Source organism: Halichoerus grypus, chromosome 2 (genome assembly GCF_964656455.1).
Source record: "Halichoerus grypus chromosome 2, mHalGry1.hap1.1, whole genome shotgun sequence".
Classification (NCBI taxonomy): domain Eukaryota; kingdom Metazoa; phylum Chordata; class Mammalia; order Carnivora; family Phocidae; genus Halichoerus; species Halichoerus grypus.
The window spans coordinates 184,043,850-184,061,859 of record NC_135713.1 but is presented as its reverse complement, the minus strand read 5'-3'; the positions used below and the strand labels follow the sequence as shown (position 1 = coordinate 184,061,859).

The 18,010-nt window shown below is 57.2% G+C and overlaps 2 protein-coding genes across 5 annotated transcripts in view; one reads left to right on the top strand and one right to left on the bottom strand.

Moving 5' to 3' along the window:
• ACSF2 (acyl-CoA synthetase family member 2) overlaps positions 1-18,010 on the top strand; it is a 34,006-nt gene that overhangs the window by 14,974 nt on the left and 1,022 nt on the right. The window contains exons 2-14 of one of the 3 annotated variants that reach the window (XM_036076248.2): positions 5,650-5,845; positions 6,222-6,350; positions 6,601-6,654; positions 6,971-7,089; positions 7,206-7,371; positions 7,920-8,015; positions 8,157-8,314; positions 8,606-8,697; positions 8,977-9,053; positions 15,507-15,614; positions 16,856-17,007; positions 17,592-17,733; positions 17,821-17,931. In XM_036076248.2, coding sequence (XP_035932141.1) covers positions 5,650-5,845; positions 6,222-6,350; positions 6,601-6,654; positions 6,971-7,089; positions 7,206-7,371; positions 7,920-8,015; positions 8,157-8,314; positions 8,606-8,697; positions 8,977-9,053; positions 15,507-15,614; positions 16,856-17,007; positions 17,592-17,733; positions 17,821-17,931 — 1,600 coding nt within the window. The remainder of the gene's footprint in view (positions 1-5,649; positions 5,846-6,221; positions 6,351-6,600; positions 6,655-6,970; positions 7,090-7,205; positions 7,372-7,919; positions 8,016-8,156; positions 8,315-8,605; positions 8,698-8,976; positions 9,054-15,506; positions 15,615-16,855; positions 17,008-17,591; positions 17,734-17,820; positions 17,932-18,010) is intronic. The other 2 variants (XM_078065521.1, XM_036076249.2) reach the window with 2 other exon arrangements.
• CHAD (chondroadherin) lies at positions 9,484-13,413 on the bottom strand. Of its 2 annotated transcripts, none has more exons than XM_036076263.2 (4): positions 12,595-13,413; positions 10,628-10,791; positions 10,223-10,368; positions 9,484-9,993 (listed from the first exon to the last, which is right to left on the bottom strand). In XM_036076263.2, exons 1-3 carry the CDS (start codon positions 13,366-13,368, stop codon positions 10,227-10,229), a joined length of 1,080 nt encoding a protein of 359 aa, XP_035932156.1. In that variant the 5' UTR covers positions 13,369-13,413; the 3' UTR covers positions 9,484-9,993; positions 10,223-10,226. The 2 variants fall into 2 exon arrangements, with proteins under 2 accessions (XP_035932156.1, XP_035932157.1); XM_036076264.2 differs by having other exon boundaries at positions 9,484-9,900.

Below are 18,010 nucleotides of genomic sequence, written 5' to 3'. Positions count from 1 at the left end.
TCAGCCCTAAGCAATCACATAATCTACTTTCTGTCTCTATAGATTTGCCTATTCTCAACATTTCATGTGCATGGAATTATACCTTATGTGGCTTTCTGTGTCTAGCTTCTTTTGCTTATAATATTTTCAAGGTTCATCCATGTTGTAGTGGGTATTAATACTTCATTTCCTTTTTATGGCCAAATAATATTCCATTGTATGGATATTCCACATTTTGTTTATCTACTCATCCGTTGCTGGAACCATTGGGTTGTTTTCATCTTGGGCTATTTTGTGAATAGTACTGCTATGAACATATATGTACAAGTCTGCATTTGAGCACCTGTTTTCAATTTTGGGGGGTCGACACCTAGGAGCAGAATTGCTGGGTCATATGGTAACTCTATGTTTAACTTTTTGGAGAAGCACCAAGCTGGTTTCCACATTGGCTGCCATTTTACATTCCCACCAGCAATGCCCAAGGGTTCCAATTTCTCCACATGCTCACCAGCACCTGTTATTTTGGTTTTTTTGATTCTAGCCTTCCGAGTGGGTGCAATATGGTAGCTCACCGTGGCTTTCATTTGCATTTCATGTGCTTGGTGACCATATATCTTCTTTGGAAAAATGTCTATTCAAGTGCTTCACTCATTTGCTAATTGGGTCGTTATGTGCATTATTTATAATTCACTCATTTGGTCATTCCACTGAGCACCTCTTACGTTCCAGGCACCTCTTATGTTCCAGGTGTCACCAAATAATGCACATAAGGAATTATAAGGAGGTATACTTCAATACAGAGTTTAAAAGAAAACTCTCCTACGGCTTAAGCTAGTGTTGCTCTACTTATAATTCATAAACTAAATTTAGTGACTGGGGATAAAACCGTGAACACTTTAGTTGCCAACAACAAAAAGTCAAGAGAATTCTTAAAAACAAAAACACAACAAAAAAAACCCAAAAAACAAACCCTCGGTTCCTGACAGCAGATGCGGGCCTGAATTCTCAAGTGCCAACTCTGTGAGGGCACCTTCGAGGTGGGGCTTTGTCTCTAGTTCATGGCTCCCACCTGGCTGATTTATATGTTTTCCAATGCCCAACCCAAGTAGCTGAAGGCCTCACTAAATATTGACAGTAGTCTCTCCTTATCCATGGGGGATACGTTCCAAGAGCCCCCGTGGGTGCCTAAAACCACAGCTGGTACCGAAGCTCGTATATACAAAGCTTTTTCCTATCCATACATACTGATGAGAAAGTTTAATTTACAATTAGGCACCTAAGAGATTAACAACAATAATAACAGAATAATTATAACAATATACTAAAATAAAAATTAGGTGAATGTGCTGTCTCTCAAAATATCTTATTCTCTTACACTCACCGTTCTGCGAGGACATGAGACGATATAAATGCCTACATGATGAGGTGAAACGAGTGAATGACGTTGGCATGGGACGCAGCGTTAAGCTACTATTGATCGTCTGACAAATGTCAGAAGGAGGTTCCTCTGCTTCAGCGTGGGTGACTGCAGATGAGGGGAGGACTCTCGGACTTTAGTTCTTTGAGTTAGGAGCCATAGGGACTGCTGGCTCTTTTCCAACTCCTTACGCTTCCCACCCAAATTAAAAAAAAATAATGATAACAAACGAAAACCACAACTTGTCCCCAAAGCACATCTCTAGTGGTTTTTTCAGGGTTAGATGGAATGTCTGCCACTTTGTTTAAGAACAGAAAAAGCAGTGGCTCCCTCTTTTTGCCCAAGGCCTTTGGGGTGTGTTTGAGGAAGGAGGGAAGTAGAATCAACTCTGTTTGCACTTAGGGTTTCAAAACGATGGGTGGTTCTTACGTTTACAAGCAAAGGGCATTCATCCAGAGTTTCTAGGTCTCTTAAGTCCTTTGGAGGAGTGGCCTGTGTCCACTTCAGTCCTGCCCTGCTCCAATCCCCGTTTCTTGACATCAATTAGTAAACAATTGGGGAAAAAAATCAAATGGAGATTCAACAATCTGGGGGATACATCCAAAGCCTAAAGAACAGAATTGCCCACCCACTTTTTCTCCCCGATTTGTTTGGGGGGGAGGGTCCTCCGCTGCAGATCCAGCTACTACCAGCCCGAGGAGCCCACTTGGCCTCTTTGCGTTCCACTTTCTTTACCTGGAGAATGGGAGTTCCTGCTGCCCACTTGCACTTCTCAGGATTTGATTAGTGTATGTCAGAGAAACCCACTCTCACCGTGGCTTCGAGGAGATGGGAGTTTCTTTTTCTGGGAGATGGCCAACCCGTGGCCCGGCTGTCCAGCTCCAGCCTCGTCCGCTCTGCGGTGTCTGAGCTCACCAGGTGGCCCAACATGGCTGCCATTCTCTTCCAGATGACATTCCAGCCAGTGAAGAACAAAGAGAAGATGCTCCTTCCCGGTAAGGGAAGTTGCACACAGTACCTCTCTGTAGATCTCCCTGGCCAGAGCACCTTCGACGGAAGCTTGGGAATGTGGTCTGGAGTCCACGTGGCCAAGGCCAGCTGAACACCCAGAGGGTGGTTTATTAAGGACCAAGGCTCACTGGGGGCCTCTGTCGCAGCACCTGTCAGAGCTGCCGTGAAGATGAGGGATGTGACACACGTGACAACTGAAATGGACTTTTCTGTTTTCTGTTTTGTTTGTTTTGGGTTTATTTTTTTGTTTATTTTATTTATTTATTTTTTGCACATAAATCAACCTGTTGACTTACCAACTAGAATTTCCAGGAGGATACCGTCTGGTCTGAAATCCACAGCAAATGAGGAGGAACCCAGGTTCGAAACAAAATAGGACACCTGGTCACTGTGAGAATAAGAGGAAGCCTGGTCAGGCTCTGTTGACAACAAAACCATTAAGGTGGCTGAGATTTGCCCTTTGCCTCCTCCTGATCCCGACGCTGGGCTATGGGGGCCGCCTGCCAGGGCTTCGAGGGCCCTGGTCATCCACTGAATGTGAAAAATGCAGGTATATTAGGATGTGCCAGCTGTAAGCAAATAAAAGCAGATTATTCTTTGTTTGCTCATTTATTAGATTCCACGTATAAGTGAAATCATGCAATATTTGTCTCTCTGCGTATAGCTTATTTCACTTAGCATCACATCCTCCAGCTTTATCCTTGTTGTTACAAATGGAATTTGGCTTTTTTCCCCCAAAACTGGCTTAAATTTAAAGAGGGAATGTATTGACTTTTGGCAGTGAAAAGTCCAGAGGAAGGTAGACATCACATGTGGCTGGGCCTAGGGATTCAAAACCTTACGATGAAGTTTGTTGCTGTGTCTTCCTGTCTCTGTCTCTGTCTCTCTCTCCCTACTTAACCCTGTGTTCAGTTTGTTCTTAAGCAGGTTCTCTCCACATGCTTGTTCTTACAACCATCACTTTGGCAAACCCCAAGAAAAAGAGCATGCTTGTTTCCCAGTGGGCATACATGCACGCCCTTGACTGCATGCCTGTGAGGTAGGGATTTGGGGTATGCGATCCCTTTTGAGGGGTGTCATAGTGACCATTGGGAATCTGCTCAACAGTTCTTTAGGTTTGTCAGCCTGTGGATGATAGGGTGTGGGGCCTCATGGGACCTTAGAGCCCTGCTTTCTGGGCTGTTTTCTGCCCCAGCTCACCTGCAGGAACCACGTGGCCTAGGTGGCTCACCACAATCCTTTAAAAAGATTAACCAGGTCTGGGCTCCTGGGTGACTTGGTCAGTTAATTGTCCAACTCTTAATCTCAGCTCAGGTCTTGATCTGAGGGTCATGAGTTCCACCCTAGGCGTGGAGCCTATTTTTTAAAAAAAAGAGGGACGCCTGGGTAGTTCAGTCGGTTGAACATCTGCCTTCAGCTCGGGTCACGATCCCAGGGTCCTGGGATCGAATCCCACGTTGGGCTCCCAAGGAGCCTGCTTCTCCCTCTGCCTGCCGCTCCCCCTGCTTGTGCTCACACTCTCTCTGACCAAAAAAAAAGGATTAAAAAATTTTTTTAAAAAAGAGAAAAGAAGGGGCGCCTGGGTGGCTCAGTCGTTAAGCGTCTGCCTTCGGCTCAGGTCATGATCCCAGGGTCCTGGGATCGAGCCCCGCATTGGGCTCCCTACTCGGCGGGGAGTCTGCTTCTCCCTCTCTCACTCCCCCTGCTTGTGTTCCCTCTCTCGCTGTGTCTCTCTCTGTCAAATAAATAAAATCTTTAAAAAAAAAAAAAAGAAAGGGAAGATTAACCAGATCATTTAGATAATATCCCCCCCCCTTTTTTTTAAAGATTTATTTATTTATTTATTTGAGAGAGAGAGAGACAGCAAGAGAGGGAACGCAAGCAGGGGGAGTGGGTGAGGGAGAAGCAGGCTTCCCACGGAGCAGGGAGCCCGACAAGGGGCTCGATCCCAGGACCCTGGGATCACAACCTGAGCCGAAGGCAGACGCTCAACGACTGAGCCACCCAGGCGCCCCGATAATATCCCCTTTCACCTGAGAATAACCAGTGTGTCCAATCCTCAAACTATTCATAGGTGGGGAAGCGGAGGCCTAGGGAGGAGAAACCCTGCGTCTTTACTTGGATTCCCCCGGGAACGAGGACTGTGCGTGGTCGGTACTGCTGGAAGCGGAAGTGAGGAGCAAGAGACCGGAAGAGAAGCTAGCACAGAGTGTTGTCGAGGTCACAGCCAAGGCAGCAAGGGCTTGACCCACCAGGACCTCTGAGAAGGGACAAACGCCTCCCAGATCTGTCCAGCTGCAGAAGGGGAGAATTGAAGCCCCCCGCAGCAGACAGAATCCCAAGGAGAAACCAGAGATGCTCCATGGGGGTGACATGGGACACCAGAGGTGTCTGTGGCAGTTGCCCACCCAGCCAGCAGCATACCTGGGATGAGAGCTCAGACACCCCCGCCAAGCCCCCCACCCCCATCCCCGATGCCAGCCTGGTGCTCACCCACTCCCCACAGAGCTACAGCGGGTGTCCCCACTGTGGGACTCATCCTCGGCTCCCTGGTCCAAAGCAGCCAGGTTGAGCAGCCTCCCCGTCAGCCTGCCTCGTGACCCACCTCCTGCAAGATGGCAGCAGGCTCCTCTCCCATTTGTGGGGAAACCCCGTTTTGCTCCCCTCTGCCCTGCATACCTTGTTCTTCCCAGAAATTCTCCCCCACAAGACCCAAGCAGTCAATCAACAGAAGAGACACATGGTCTTTCTAACCTGGCAGCTGCAGCGCCGCATGGTCAGCATTGGTCCTCAGGCCCCACACCATGCCCTCTCTGATGGGAACAGGGTCTGAGACCTGTTGCGCCCCTCCCCACGAGACCTCAGCGGGAGCACGGCCCCTGTCCCCCGGAGGGGCCAGCAAACGCACGCAGGCCTAAGCCGACCGTGTGATACTTTTAGTTCTGGGGGCCTTTTCTGGTTTTGCTTTTAAAATAATTAATAGGTTTTTTGTTTTGTTTTGGGTTTTTGTTTTGTTTCGTTTGTTTTGTTTTGTTTTGAGTACAGTTTGAGAGTTACAGAATGACTGAGACTTTCTATTGGGTCCTGGTTCCTGGGGATGGGGATAGGGATGGGGCAGGGTCGGGCTGTTTCTGAAGCAGCCCCTGCCACATTGTGAGCAACCTCCCTCCCAGCCCTGGGTACCAGAGAGGCCCGGCCTGGCACGATGGAGTCCAGCTCCACACAACCCTGTCTCCCCACAGTTCCAGAGAGGCGGATAACACCATCCCCCTGCCCATTGGAGGCCTCAGCTACATCCAGGGCCTCACAAAACGTAGTCTTATCCACGAGACTGTGGGGCGGTGCCTGGAAGCCACAGCAAAGAGGGTCCCTGACAGAGAGGCCTTGGTCATCCCCCAGGAAAACATCAGGTTGACCTTTGCCCAGCTCAAGGAGGAGGTGGGTCCCTGTCTTGAACCCCCGAAGTAGGCAGGTGCTAGCCCCCAGGCTGCACTGGCTGGGTAGAGCTGCAGGGGCCGCAGCTGGCTGTGGGGCAGGGGGCTGGGGCGGCCTGAGGACCCCAGGGGATGGCAGGAGAACGGGACAGGGCTGAGGCAGAAGGGGCCACCTGCACCTGATGTCACCTGCACCGCTCCCTCCTGGGATGCTTGTTAACTATGCATAGCCCCAGGCCCACTGCGACCTGGGAATCTGCCTGTCCCTCGTTTCCAGCGGGTTCTGATGGGAACCCCTGGGCCACGGGCTGCGGTGGGAGTCATGGGCCCCTTCCTGCTTGCCCGCATCTCACCCCTCGTGCCCTGTCTGTTTACACCAGGTGGACAAAGCTGCTTCTGGGCTCCTGAGTATCGGCCTCTGCAAGGGCGACCGGCTGGGCATGTGGGGACCCAACTCCTATGCATGGGTGCTCATGCAGCTGGCCACCGCTCAGGCGGGCATCATTCTGGTGAGCAGGGGCTTGGCCGGTGCAGCTGAGCGTGTAGGGAGTGCATATTTCAGGGGGACTCCCCAGCTCCTCGGCCCCCAAACCACCAGAGGGTAGCGCTTTCTTCTGAAGCCCCCCCAAGGAGGCCCGGAAGTGTAGGGCACTGCCTCTGACCACATGGTGTTTCTGTACCTCCTAAGAACGGAGGGGCAGCGAGAGGGACAGGATCGAGCCAAGACACTGACTGACATCCCCTTGCTGTCTCCACCAGGTGTCCGTGAACCCAGCCTATCAGGCTATGGAGCTGGAGTATGCCCTCAAGAAGGTAGGACCCGCTCCTAGGGGAGGGGCCTGGCCAGCACGGCCAGAGGGTTGATGGGGGGTCAGGGAGGGCATGCACAGGTGGGGGACACCCAGAGTCTGTCCTTGCTTGGGTCTGTGTGGGTGGGAGGAGAGGGTGGTTGGTCAGACGCAAGGCTGGTGCTTGTGTTGAGGTGGCACGTGTGTGTGTGTCAGGGCGGAAGTGCCTGGGTGAGGTGGTGTGCGTGTGTGTGAGCGAGCGTAACTGTTAGAACTACCCCAGAGCCCCGGCCTGGAGCCCCCCGCTGACCGTGCTGGGGGGCGGGGCTCCACCTCCACAGGTAGGCTGCAAAGCCCTCGCTTTCCCCAAGCAATTCAAGACCCAACAATACTATCACATCTTGAAGCAGATCTGTCCAGAGTTGGAGAAGGCCCAGCCAGGAGACTTGAAGAGTCAGAGGTGAGGGTGTCCCCCCTTGGGAAGGGTGCATGGTGTGGCCCCCTGGCCCCCGCACCCTCAGGGATGAGGCTCATGTCTCCCTAGGCTCTGACTCTCGCTACCCTCCCAACCGCCAGGCTCCCAGACCTGACCACGGTCATCTCGGTGGACGACCCTCTGCCGGGGACCTTGCTCCTGGGTGAGGTGGTGGCCTCTGGAGGCAAAGAGCAGCATCTGGCCCAGCTCCGGTACAACCAGCAGTTCCTGTCCTGCCATGACCCCATCAACATCCAGTTCACCTCGGTAGGGCAGAGGTCTCCAGGCTGGCATGCCACCCCTTGCCCACCCCTGTGACCCTTGCCCAAGACCAAGGAGGTCCGGAGTGCAGACACCCTCCTCCTGGGGCTGGCCCTAGCTGTCCTCTGTGCCCTGGAACACATCAGCCACTGGTGTCCTCGTCACATGCCCCCCTCCCCTCGCCTTCTCATCCTCAGCCCAGGGCCGGATGCACTGGCACCACAGGCCAGAGCTGATAGATCTGCCTCCTCATTTAGCAGATGAGGAAACTGAGGCCCAGAGTGGGAATCTGCTGGTGGGCCACAGAGTCCTCTGAGCAACCTTATGAGTGGCATAAGGACAGAGACCTTACCTTCCACACCTCTGGATCCTAACACCCGGCACCGTGCAGTCGCATGCTAAACCTTCGCGAACACGTGTTCAGTGAATGAATGGATCTGGGGCAGTAGTCCCCGTCTCCTGACGCCCTGTTCCAGGGCTCTCCCACACAGGGGCCCAAAGCGGGGAAGGAGATGGGGAGCAGGAGGCCAAGCATCACCTGCTTGTCTTATCAGGGGACGACAGGCAGACCCAAGGGGGCCACCCTCTCCCACTACAACATTGTCAACAACTCCAACCTGATAGGGGAAAGGCTGAGGATGCACCTGAAGGTGAGGGGCCTAGCCCAGGCCCTGCAGGGGGCGGGGGGGGGGGGGGGGAGGGTCTTGTTGGGCTCCCCCTGCTGGCTAGACGAACTGGCCCCTGGGGCTTTGGGCTCCAGGATAGAACCGGCTTCCCGCCTCCAACCCCAGACGCCGGAGGAATCACGGATGGTCGTGCCCAGCCCCTTGTACCACTGCCTGGGTTCTGTGGGGGGCACAATGGTGAGCATGATGTATGGCGCCACCCTCATCCTATCCTCTCCGACCTTTGATGGCAAGAAGGCGCTGGAGGCCATCAGCAAAGAGAGGTGGGCATCAGTGGGCAGCCCCCCCAGGGGCTGATGAGACCCTCCTATTCCTCACTCCTGGGCCCTGATCCCTTTTGGAGATGTCTCCTCCCTTCAGCCCAGAGAAATGGAGACCAGGGGTAGTGGGAGACTCCCATGGGAGGACCAGTTCCTGCCTCCAAAGAGCTTCTCCTTGTTTCCCAGATATGCAGCCTTGGCCCTTACTGCAGGTTCAGGGTGGGATGGGTGAGAAGACGGAGTTCCCTTCCCCTTCCAAGCCTAATTTTGAGACACCCCCCCCACCTTACACAGAGGCTCCTTACTGTATGGCACCCCCACAATGTTTGTGGACATTCTGAACCAGCCAGACTTCTTCAGTTATGACATCTCGGCCATGCGTGGAGGTAGGATAGGGCCAAGGGTGGCCAGGCCAGGATTGCTGAGCTAGATATGTGCCCAGTCCTTTATTTAGGGGGCAAAAAGCTCACTGTAGAAAAGTGGGTGGGAGGGAGGCAAATCCTCAGTGTCCCTGGACACCAGCCCAAGGCCAGTTGCCAGGTGTAGGAATAAGTCCAGGGTCAGAGGGGAAGCTGAGGGGAAGCTCTCTAGAAGGAGCTGCAGGTGAAGGGGGTGCACTGGGCCTGGAGAAGCGGGGAGCTGCGTCAGTCTTCTCTCTGATTCAGGTATGATTGCTGGGTCCCCTGCACCCCCAGAGCTGATCCGAGCCATCATTGACAAGCTGAACATGAAGGAGCTGGTGGTGAGTGGACGGAGGCTGGGCTGGGGCTGTGGGCAGGGGGCAGGCCGCGCTGGGGTGCGAACTGGTGGGTGTGGGGAGGAGCTCAGACCAGATCTCCAAGGAAGACCCTCTCAGCTGGCCCTCATTCCAGAAAGCAGATGTCAGAAAGTCTGACCTCATTGGCAGCTGGCCAATCATAGAAATAGGTGACAGAGGGCACCTGGGTGGCTCCATCAGTTAAGCATCTGCCTTCGGCTCAGGTCAGGATCCCGGGGTCCCGGGATCGAGTCCCGCATCGGGCTCCCTGCTCTTTGGGGAGTCTGCTTCCCCCTCTGCCCCTCCCCCTGCTCATGCATGCTCGCTCACTCTCTCTCTTGCAAAAATAAATAAATAAAATCTTAAAAAAAAAAAAAGAAATAGGTGACAGGGGAGTAAATATTACATATACATAAATTTATATTTATGAAAATCTGGGAAAGAAGTGCAGCATGGGAGTGTATGCAGCAAAGCACCAGTGTCCTGCTAGAGTGTCCTGGCAGGTGGGGGGTGGGGGGCTGGCGGAGTTGGGGTATGGGCTCAAGACTTTCTGGAAGCAAAGGGTGGGGCAAGGATCTGATGTTTGTTTCCAAATGGCAAGGTAAGGGGAGCAGAGGGAAAGAGGATTCTGGAAGGGCGGCCATCCTGATGGCTACCCTGTTCTGGTTCTGAAGGACTTGGGGTCTTGGCAACAGCGTCTCTGAGGGGAGCCATGGCGGTGGGGCCAGGCGTGATGGAGCTCTCACCAGCAGGTGGAGCTGGGTTCGTGCTGGAGCGCCGCCCCCCTGCCAGGACGTGTCTACATGTGGACAGCTCTGTGCGCCAGCAGAGGCTGTGGGGAGAAGGTGGGGGTCAGAGGTGGGAAGGTCAGTAGTTTCTCCAGCTGAAGGCAGAGGCCGGTCACCAGGACCGGCTGGGGCAGGACCTGTGGTGAGGCAAAGTTCGGTGTCAGGAGTCCAACAACCCAGACGAGGCTTGCCGAGAATGGTGGGAGTCCCAGGCAGTGTCATTTTCCCCTTTAGAAGGGGAGCCCCTGTCCTCCCCCTCCTCTCCCTACACAAACGGAGGGTCTACACGCCCCTCTGTGGGGACACCCTCCTCCCTTGCTAGAATCCCCGAGAAGGGAATGGGGGACCTGCCCACCCGTCCCCCACCTGTTTAATGGCGGCCGGCTTTCTTGGACCTCTTAGTGGGGAACTTGCAGCCGCGGAAGGCGTCCGTGTCACGGATATGCTGGCCTTTGAACTTGGCGGGCGAGGCACAAGTGGCATCAGGACGGGAAGTCTTGGCTTCCAGCCACCTAGAGGGACAGAGAGTCACTGGGCTTGGGGGAGAGATGTGGGAGTGCCCGGGGAGGGACAGCGAGCCAGGGGGCCAGGATGGACTTATCTCCAGGATGGCCTGGAACCGTCATCTTCGTGTGACAAACTCCTAGGCTCCCACACCTACTAGGTAGCAGATCTAGGACATATGGCCCTGATGTCTCCATGCGGGGCCAGGGTGTCTCCGCTTCATCCCATGAGAGCGCGTTCTGGGGGGCTGCAGGGGGCTGTTCTCACCTCCGAAGACCCCGGAGCTGGCAGGTACATTTCCAGGGGTTGTTGGTGAGGGTGAGGGTCTCTAGGCTGTCAAAGGGGAAGTTGGAGGGCAGCTGGTTCAAGCGGTTGTTCTCCAGATGGACGTGTTTCAGTGTGGTCACACCCAGGAAGGCACCGTCCGAGAACTGGGGAGTGAGGCAGACAGGAGTGAGCACCCCAGCCCCAGGGTCCAACCTCCCCAGCCCTATGGTCCCAGAGGGCAGTGGCTCCTTGAGGAGTTTCAGCGTGACTAGGTTGTCTCAGATGATCTGATCCTACTGAGATAGGTGCTTGTATTTCCAAAATGCAGATGGGGCGGGGGAGGGGGGGCGGGAGGGGGTTGTCAAGTCTCCTGCCCAGGGTCACACTAGCGAGTAAACAGTAGCAGCAGGACCACACCCAGCTCCTCTTCCCCTGGCACCACGCTCCCTGCACAAACACTGGGACCGGGGAGGCAGCCAGAGTTTGGCTCCAGCGGCCCGAGTTGGCACCCGGTGAAGCTGGTCAGTGTTTGGTGGGGTGGGCAATGGGCCCAGGCTCCCCGCAGCCCCAGGGTCCTGGGACTTCCCCCAGCTCTGTCCTCACTGCTTGCCAGAGGCTATTTGTGGAGCCTCCTTGGTGGAGCCTTTGGCCAGGCTGGATGGCTCCAGAGGAAACATTCTATTGGTGCCCACATCTTGGCTCAGGCATCACAGTCCTGCCTGGCCTCCCCTGCCCCAGATCAGTCCCTGCTCCCCCACTAAAAGGCCACTCTGGCACTGGTGGGCCACAGGGAACTCTGACTTTATCTCTGGAGGGGCCCGGGGCTGAAGACGGGCAGGCTCCACCCCCCCAGACAAAGGTTGGCTGCCATCCAGGTATGGTTCTGCCCTCATCCCTGTGCCTGTGGCTCAGGGAGGGGTGTGAAGTTCCCTGGAACCAGACTGTTCTGATGACGGTCTTCTACACCTTGCCCTGGTCCCCGCCCAAACCTCCTGGCCGAAGCCCCTGTACACAGAGTGATTTTCCAGTCCCGAGGAGGGATTCCGCCCCAACCCCGGGCAGCCCCATCTGGGTATCACAGGGCAGAAAGGACTGAGCAAGGCTGCAGCCGGGAGATGGGTCTGGTGACCAGGGTGGACAAAGGGCCATCAGTGGTCTGGGGGATAGTGAGGCACAGCCAATCTTCCCCGTGGGGAGACACCTGGAGTCTTGTGCCAAAGGCTGACAGTGCTATGTGGCTCTCGCCTTTGCCCCTTCATGGAGCCCCCGAGTGCCCTCCCTGCAACCTGGGGAAGCCCCTGGTTCCTGGGCCCCACTCAGCTGAAATGGACCTGGGAATGCAGCGCGGTGTGGATGTGTGTGAGCTGGGGAAGAGGGAGGACATTCGCCAGGGCCTCTGGGGGACATGGAGGAGGTCTTCTTCCTCGGCTGTTTGCTTTCCCCTCACCCCCCAGCCCCCCACCCCACCTCAGCACACATGGACACCCCCCCACCAAGAACAGGGTCTCTTTGTGGGCCTGATTTGCCCAGCTCCTCTGGAAAACTTCTCAATAAACAAACCTTCCTTTATGGGGTGGTAGGTTTACTGGAGACAGGAAAAATACAGCAGAGGAGGGATGGACGGCCCAGCAGGAAGAGGGGGCTCCTGCCCACAGCAGGGGGTTCGGGAGCACTGGACATGCCTCCTAGGGGCCATCGCTGGGGCCAGGGCAGCCCCAGCTCCGTCTATAAGTGGGAAGCCTCGGAGGGCAGTGGCTTAGACTAGGGACAGGGACAGCAGGGCAGGCTTTAGGGTGCGGATGAGGCAAGATGAGGGACAGAGGTGGCAGAGCTCCTCACCTTGGAGCTAGCCAGAGAGACAGAAGCAATTTCAGGGGAGAAGGGATGGTGCCCAGCCGTGGCCCCGGACCCGCGGCACCTCGAGGCAGAAGAGGAGCCAGGGCAGAGCCCTGCGGCCAGCAGCTCACCTTCTCCAGGTTGGTGTTGTCCAGCCAGAGGGTCTCCAGGTATCTGCCAAAAGACTGGAAGGCACCGTCAGGAATGCTTTTCAGGGGGTTGTGGGACAGCTTCAGCTCCTCCACCACCCTCAGCTTGCTGAGAGCCGCCGAGGGGTAGCTGGACAGCTGGTTCCTGTCCAGGTGGAACTTGGCGAGGTTCTCCACGTCGTCCAGAGCGCCGGGCTGCAGCGAACTGAGTGCATTTTCAGAGAGGTAGAGCCAGCGCAGGTCCTTGGCGCCCTGGAAGGCGCCAGCGCGCAGCTCGCGGATCTTGTTGTTGTTGAGCTGCAGGATGAAGAGGTTGACCAGCGGGGAGAGCAGCCCCCGGGGCAGCTCGGTCACCTTGTTGTGGTCCAGGTAGAGGTAAGTGAGCTCGGTCAGGTCGTCGAAGGCGCCGGCGCGCAGCACGCGGATGTCGTTGTGGGACAGGTACAGGTAGATGAGCTGCTTGAGGCCGCGGAAGGCGCCGGCCGCCACCTCGCGGATCCGGCAGTGCTGCAGGTGCAGCGACACGAGGTTTGGCATGGCCCGAAACGAGTTGGCGGCCAGCACCGGGAAGTTGTTGCGCTGCAGGTTGAGCAGCTTGGTCTTCTCTGACACCTTGGGGATCTTCTGCAGCCCCACCTTGTCACAGATGACGTGCTGCAGGTCGCCGTGGCAGTGGCAGTTCTGGGGGCAGGCGGCCAGTGCCGGCAGGAGGCCGGCCAGGAGGCCGAGACTGAGCAAGAGCATCGGACGGGCCATGGCTGGGACACCTGGGGCCGGGGCCTGGGGGGCAGCGGCGGCGGGGCGCGGGCAGCGGCAAGTCCTCGGCGCTCCGGGCTCCCGCCCTCTTTATACGGTGGCCCTGACCGCAGCCGGCGGCCGGAGCCAGCTCCTACGTGGAGCATCCAGGCCACCGGGCTTAACTCCCTCCCGCCCAGAGATGCGCCCCCGCCCTCGACGGGGAGGGGTGGGGCCCTGCCCCCAGCTGGGGACCGTGCGCGGGCCCGGGGCCGTGACCCCCCGGGGCCTCGTCCCCGAGCCCCGGCCCCCTTTCTCCCTGCGCTCAGATCCTGCCTCCCTCCCGATCCCCCACCTCCTTTCCCCATCCTTTGGGGGCTGGGGGTACGGGTGCCTCCAGAGCCCCGAGTTTACACCGGAGAGGGAGGCGTTCCCGAACTTACTTGTTTGCACAAGTTCGCGCCCCCATGCCACCCCCCCCCCCTTGCACACTCGGCGCGGCGCCCTGGCCCCGGGGAGGGAGGAAGCGGGGCCGGACGGCCGGACGCGAGTCTCGCCGCGGTCGGCCGGCCGGCGGCGCTTTAATGGCACCGTTGTGCGGCGCCCGCCGAGCGTGAGAGCCGCGCTGGCGGCGGGCTCCCCCTTCCGGCTGGACGGCGGGCCAACCCTAAGGAGATGGGCGCTCCTTCCCCGTCGTCGCAGGGGCTGCTCTCCCGCCCCTCTCTCCCTGCCCCGGGCTTGAGTTTCTGGCCCCGGCACTCCTGTCCCGTTTTTCCACGGTTGAAGGCTAACCAGAAATGTGGGAACAGGGGCGGGGAGTGGGGGGCGACCCGCAGAACTCACAGACACACCTGACGACCACAGGCCCCGAGTGGGGACAACTGAAGGAGCACAGTCGCACCATCTCCCCCCTTCCCACCCCTCTCCCCACCCTTCATCTCCCTAAAATATCTTCATCTCCTCATCCCCACCCCCAGTGGTCAAGACCTGCCCCTGAGGGGTCTCTCAGGGTGGCGGCCAGAGTGGCGCCAAGGTGTACTTGGCAGAGGCCACACCTGGGCAGTGGCCCCAGGACTATGGGGGGGGGCGGTGTCAGGTCCCGGCTACCAGGGACCAGCCCTGGTTGGCTCTGGTCCTGTGGGCAGTCCTGCCGCGGCTGACCAGGCCTCTGTGTGTTCACTTGCCAGCCACGGTGTCCGGATTCCTGTGGAAAGGGGAAGGGAGGCAGGCAGGGTCTGAGCTCCGGGCTGCCCAGCGGGGGGTTGTTGTCTGTGTTTGAGAGGGGGAGGGGCGGGGCTAGCCCCCAGCAGTGTGCCAGCTAACACAGAGGAAACTGGGGCTGGGGGGTGGGGTGGAGGATGGACAAAGGTCTGTTGTCTTTGCTGATCAGGAGCTAGTTCCTCTCCAAGCTCCTTTCACCCATTGCCTCTAGAGGGGGGTCACAGTTGGCTCAGAACATTCCCTGGTGGTATTTAAGGCTCCTCCAAGGCTGGCTTCTGGTTTTCTGTTGCTCAGGATGTTCCAACCACTAGAAGTGTTAGGTGGTGAGGCTGCCACTGGCTTTTAAACCCTTGCTTTGGCTACATTTTGCATTTTGATGGAAGTAAATTTACAGGAAACTCTCCAAAGCTTGGGGATCACCCACCCCAAGGCCAGGCATTGATCCCAGGTTTGGGTGGGTGGGTGGGTTGTATCTGTACATTTCCCAGCTGGGCCCAGGTGGGCTGGCTTTCTCATCAAGTTTATGAGACCTTTAGTTTGGAAGGGAGGGGCAGGGGATGTTGTGGTCTGAGATCAGGAAGAGGGTGCTAAGACCGCCTGGGGCTGAGGGAGTGAAGGCGAGGGCATCGGTAACACAGGGAACCACAGGCTCGGGCATGTGGCTGGTCCAGGAAGCAGGGAAACGGCGCTGGCTGGAAAAGAATGGCTTCCCTGCTCTCAATTTTAATTCAGACCTGGGGACCCTGCTAGTTGAGCTAGTCAGCTCAGCACCCCAGTGCCTCTGCCTCCGGACCCCTGCCCTCTGCCCAAATGCCTCAGTTCCCACCACTCAGCTGCCTTCCACTTTCTCCTGGGTCCCTTCCCATTCCCCCAGGGTAGCTCGCCCTCCCCTCTGCAGCCCCGGGGCTCCCTCCAAACACCCTCCCCCGATCCTCTAGGTGGCTTACGGAACCACTGAGAACAGTCCTGTGACCTTCATGAACTTCACCGAGGACACTGTGGAGCGGAAGGCAGAAAGTGTGGGCAGAATTATGCCTCACACAGAGGTGAGCCCCAGCCCCAGCCCTTCAGACCCCACCTCCTATCACTCAACTTGGGTTCATTCCCTGGGGACGTTTATTGCCTTCAATTAGAGAGCCGTACACTCCCTCGAAGTGCTGAGAGGCCCCCAGCAGCCCAGCAGCGGGGTCCTCCTTGGGCCTGGCCTGGGGCTTTTTCCATGGGCTGAGGCCTGAGAGGGAAGAGCTGGGGCACTGGCCGTGAGCAGCCGCCGGCTGAACCCTGCAGCCTCCCTTCCTGTCTGAGGTGTGTTTTTGCCAAGCCCCACTGTCTGTCTCAGGGCAGCCAGGACAGCCTCAAAGAGGAGCCAGAGCAGAGATTTTTCCTACATAGCTCTTTCTCTCCCATAGCCTCCCCCCTGCTCCACCCCGCCTTCCGCAGAGCTCCTCTGTTTGCTTGGCATAAACACTCCATTTCCCAAGCAGCCTGTCCCTCGGAGGGCCCCTTGCACCTTGAACGCTGACCCAGAGCATCTCTCCCTCTGAAATTCCCAGCCGTGGCTGCTTGCCTGCCCCAACACGGGTGCTTGATGCCAGCCTGCACCTGGTTTCCCCTGCCTCCTCGTGCCCTGGCCCCTCTGGGGTCACTGCCCACGCAGCCCTTCCCCGGAGGCTCGCCACCATCCTGGGGCGGACGGCTCCTGCCCCGCTCCATGGGGTGAGGGTGCAGTGGCATTAGCCCCTTCCCAGGTGTCTGACAGTCTCACTGCCACTCGCCGGGGTGCCCACCTGCAAGGTAGACAGGGGCAAGCAGAGTTCGCCCCATTTCCCAGATGCAGCCCCCGAGGCACACAGACCAGGCTTTCCTTGCACGTTGGCTGTGGCCCCTTTCTGTGCTAGGGCTCTCCGACTCTGCCTCTCTGCCTTCTCCTGTCCCCATGGCCCTGCCACACCAGCTCCCCGGCCTCCTTAGTCACTGCTTGATGGGAAATAAGAGGAGACTCCCTTCTCTTCTGCAGAGTTTGTAATTCTTCAGCTGGCCTGGCCCTCCACAGGCCTCGTCCTCTGCACCAGCGGCTGCCCCCTCCTCCCCTCCCCACCTCCTTGCCTGCACCCTTCTTCCAGCCCAGCTCACGTGTCTGGCTGCTGGGGGATCCGCTCCCTTCCCTGGATCGGGATGGGCAGAGCCAGGGGATGGAAAAGCAAAGCTCCCGCCCCCATCCCCGAGGGCCCCCCCTCCCTCCGGAGGTGAGGCAGGAGGCCCCAGCCTGAGGCTGCTCTCGTCCCAGGCCCAGATTGTGAACATGAAGACGGGGACGCTGGTGGAGCTGAACACGCCCGGAGAGCTGTGCATCCGAGGGTACTGCGTCATGCTGGGCTACTGGGGCGAGCCCCAGAAGACTGAGGAGACGATTGGACAGGACAAGTGGTATCGGACAGGGTGAGGAGGCCGCCTCGGAGAGGGTGGGGCCGGCGGGGGTGGGCTGGGGCCGGGTGGCCTGAAGCTGAGCTGGAAAATTAAACTACAACAGGGAGAACGGTGTCTGCAAAATCTGAGCCAAGACTCACTCATCTGTCCCCTGAACACATTCTCATCATGCGCCTCCCAGGGCCAGCGCTGTTCTGGACACTGGCGGTCCGAGGGGAGGCAAGAGGAGGAGGGTCCTGCTCTTACTCTCCACCTGTCTAAACACCACGAAGACAGTCAAATAGGGTCAGAGAAAAGAAAGTGGCAGTGGTGGAGAGGGGCACTTCTCTTAGGCTGGGGGGGTGATCAGAGAAAGCCTCTGTAAGGTGGACATGTTTGAGCTGAGACCCGATCGATTAAAAAAAAAAAGAAAAAAGAAAAAAAAAGAAACCCTCCATGAAAAGCATATCTACAGAATGTCTTGTTCGTGCCATATCCCCCAGACTCTAGAGCAGTGCGAGACACACAGTAGGTGCTCAATAAATGTTTGACGAATAAGGGAGCGAGCCAGTCAGAGGAAGCAGAGGTGAGAGGCCATTCCTGGGCTTTCCTCACAGAGACATAGCCGTGATGGACAAGCAGGGCTTCTGCAAGATCGTCGGCCGCTCCAAGGATATGATCATCCGGGGCGGCGAGAACATCTACCCCGCGGAGCTCGAGGACTTCTTCCACACACACCCGCAGGTGCAGGAAGTGCAGGTAAGGCACCCAGCCCAGGTGAGTCCCCGGGAACAGGAACCGGGGATGGGCGTGGCAGTATCTAATAAATGTCTCTGGCTCGGGAAGGTGGTGGGAGTGAAGGATGACCGGATGGGGGAGGAAGTCTGTGCCTGCATTCGCCTGAAGAAGGGAGAAAAGACTACAGAGGAGGAGATCAAGGCTTTCTGCAAAGGGAAGGTGGGAGCCTCAACCCGCCCCAAGCTGATGTTATTTCGTTCTTCAGCCCTCTCTCCCTGCCAGCCAGCCCGCCCACGGT

What these genes read in the sequence shown, in the direction of transcription:
- CHAD (XM_036076263.2), bottom strand. Translation starts at nt 13,368, where the DNA reads ATGGCCCGTCCGATGCTCTTGCTCAGTCTCGGCCTCCTGGCCGGCCTC. An exon ending in ACAACACCAACCTGGAGAAG is followed by an intron (nt 10,792 to 12,594) that starts GTGAGCTGCTGG and finishes CTCACTCCCCAG; the next exon opens with TTCTCGGACGGTGCCTTCCT. An exon ending in CAGCTCCGGGGTCTTCGGAG is followed by an intron (nt 10,369 to 10,627) that starts GTGAGAACAGCC and finishes CTGTCCCTCTAG; the next exon opens with GTGGCTGGAAGCCAAGACTT.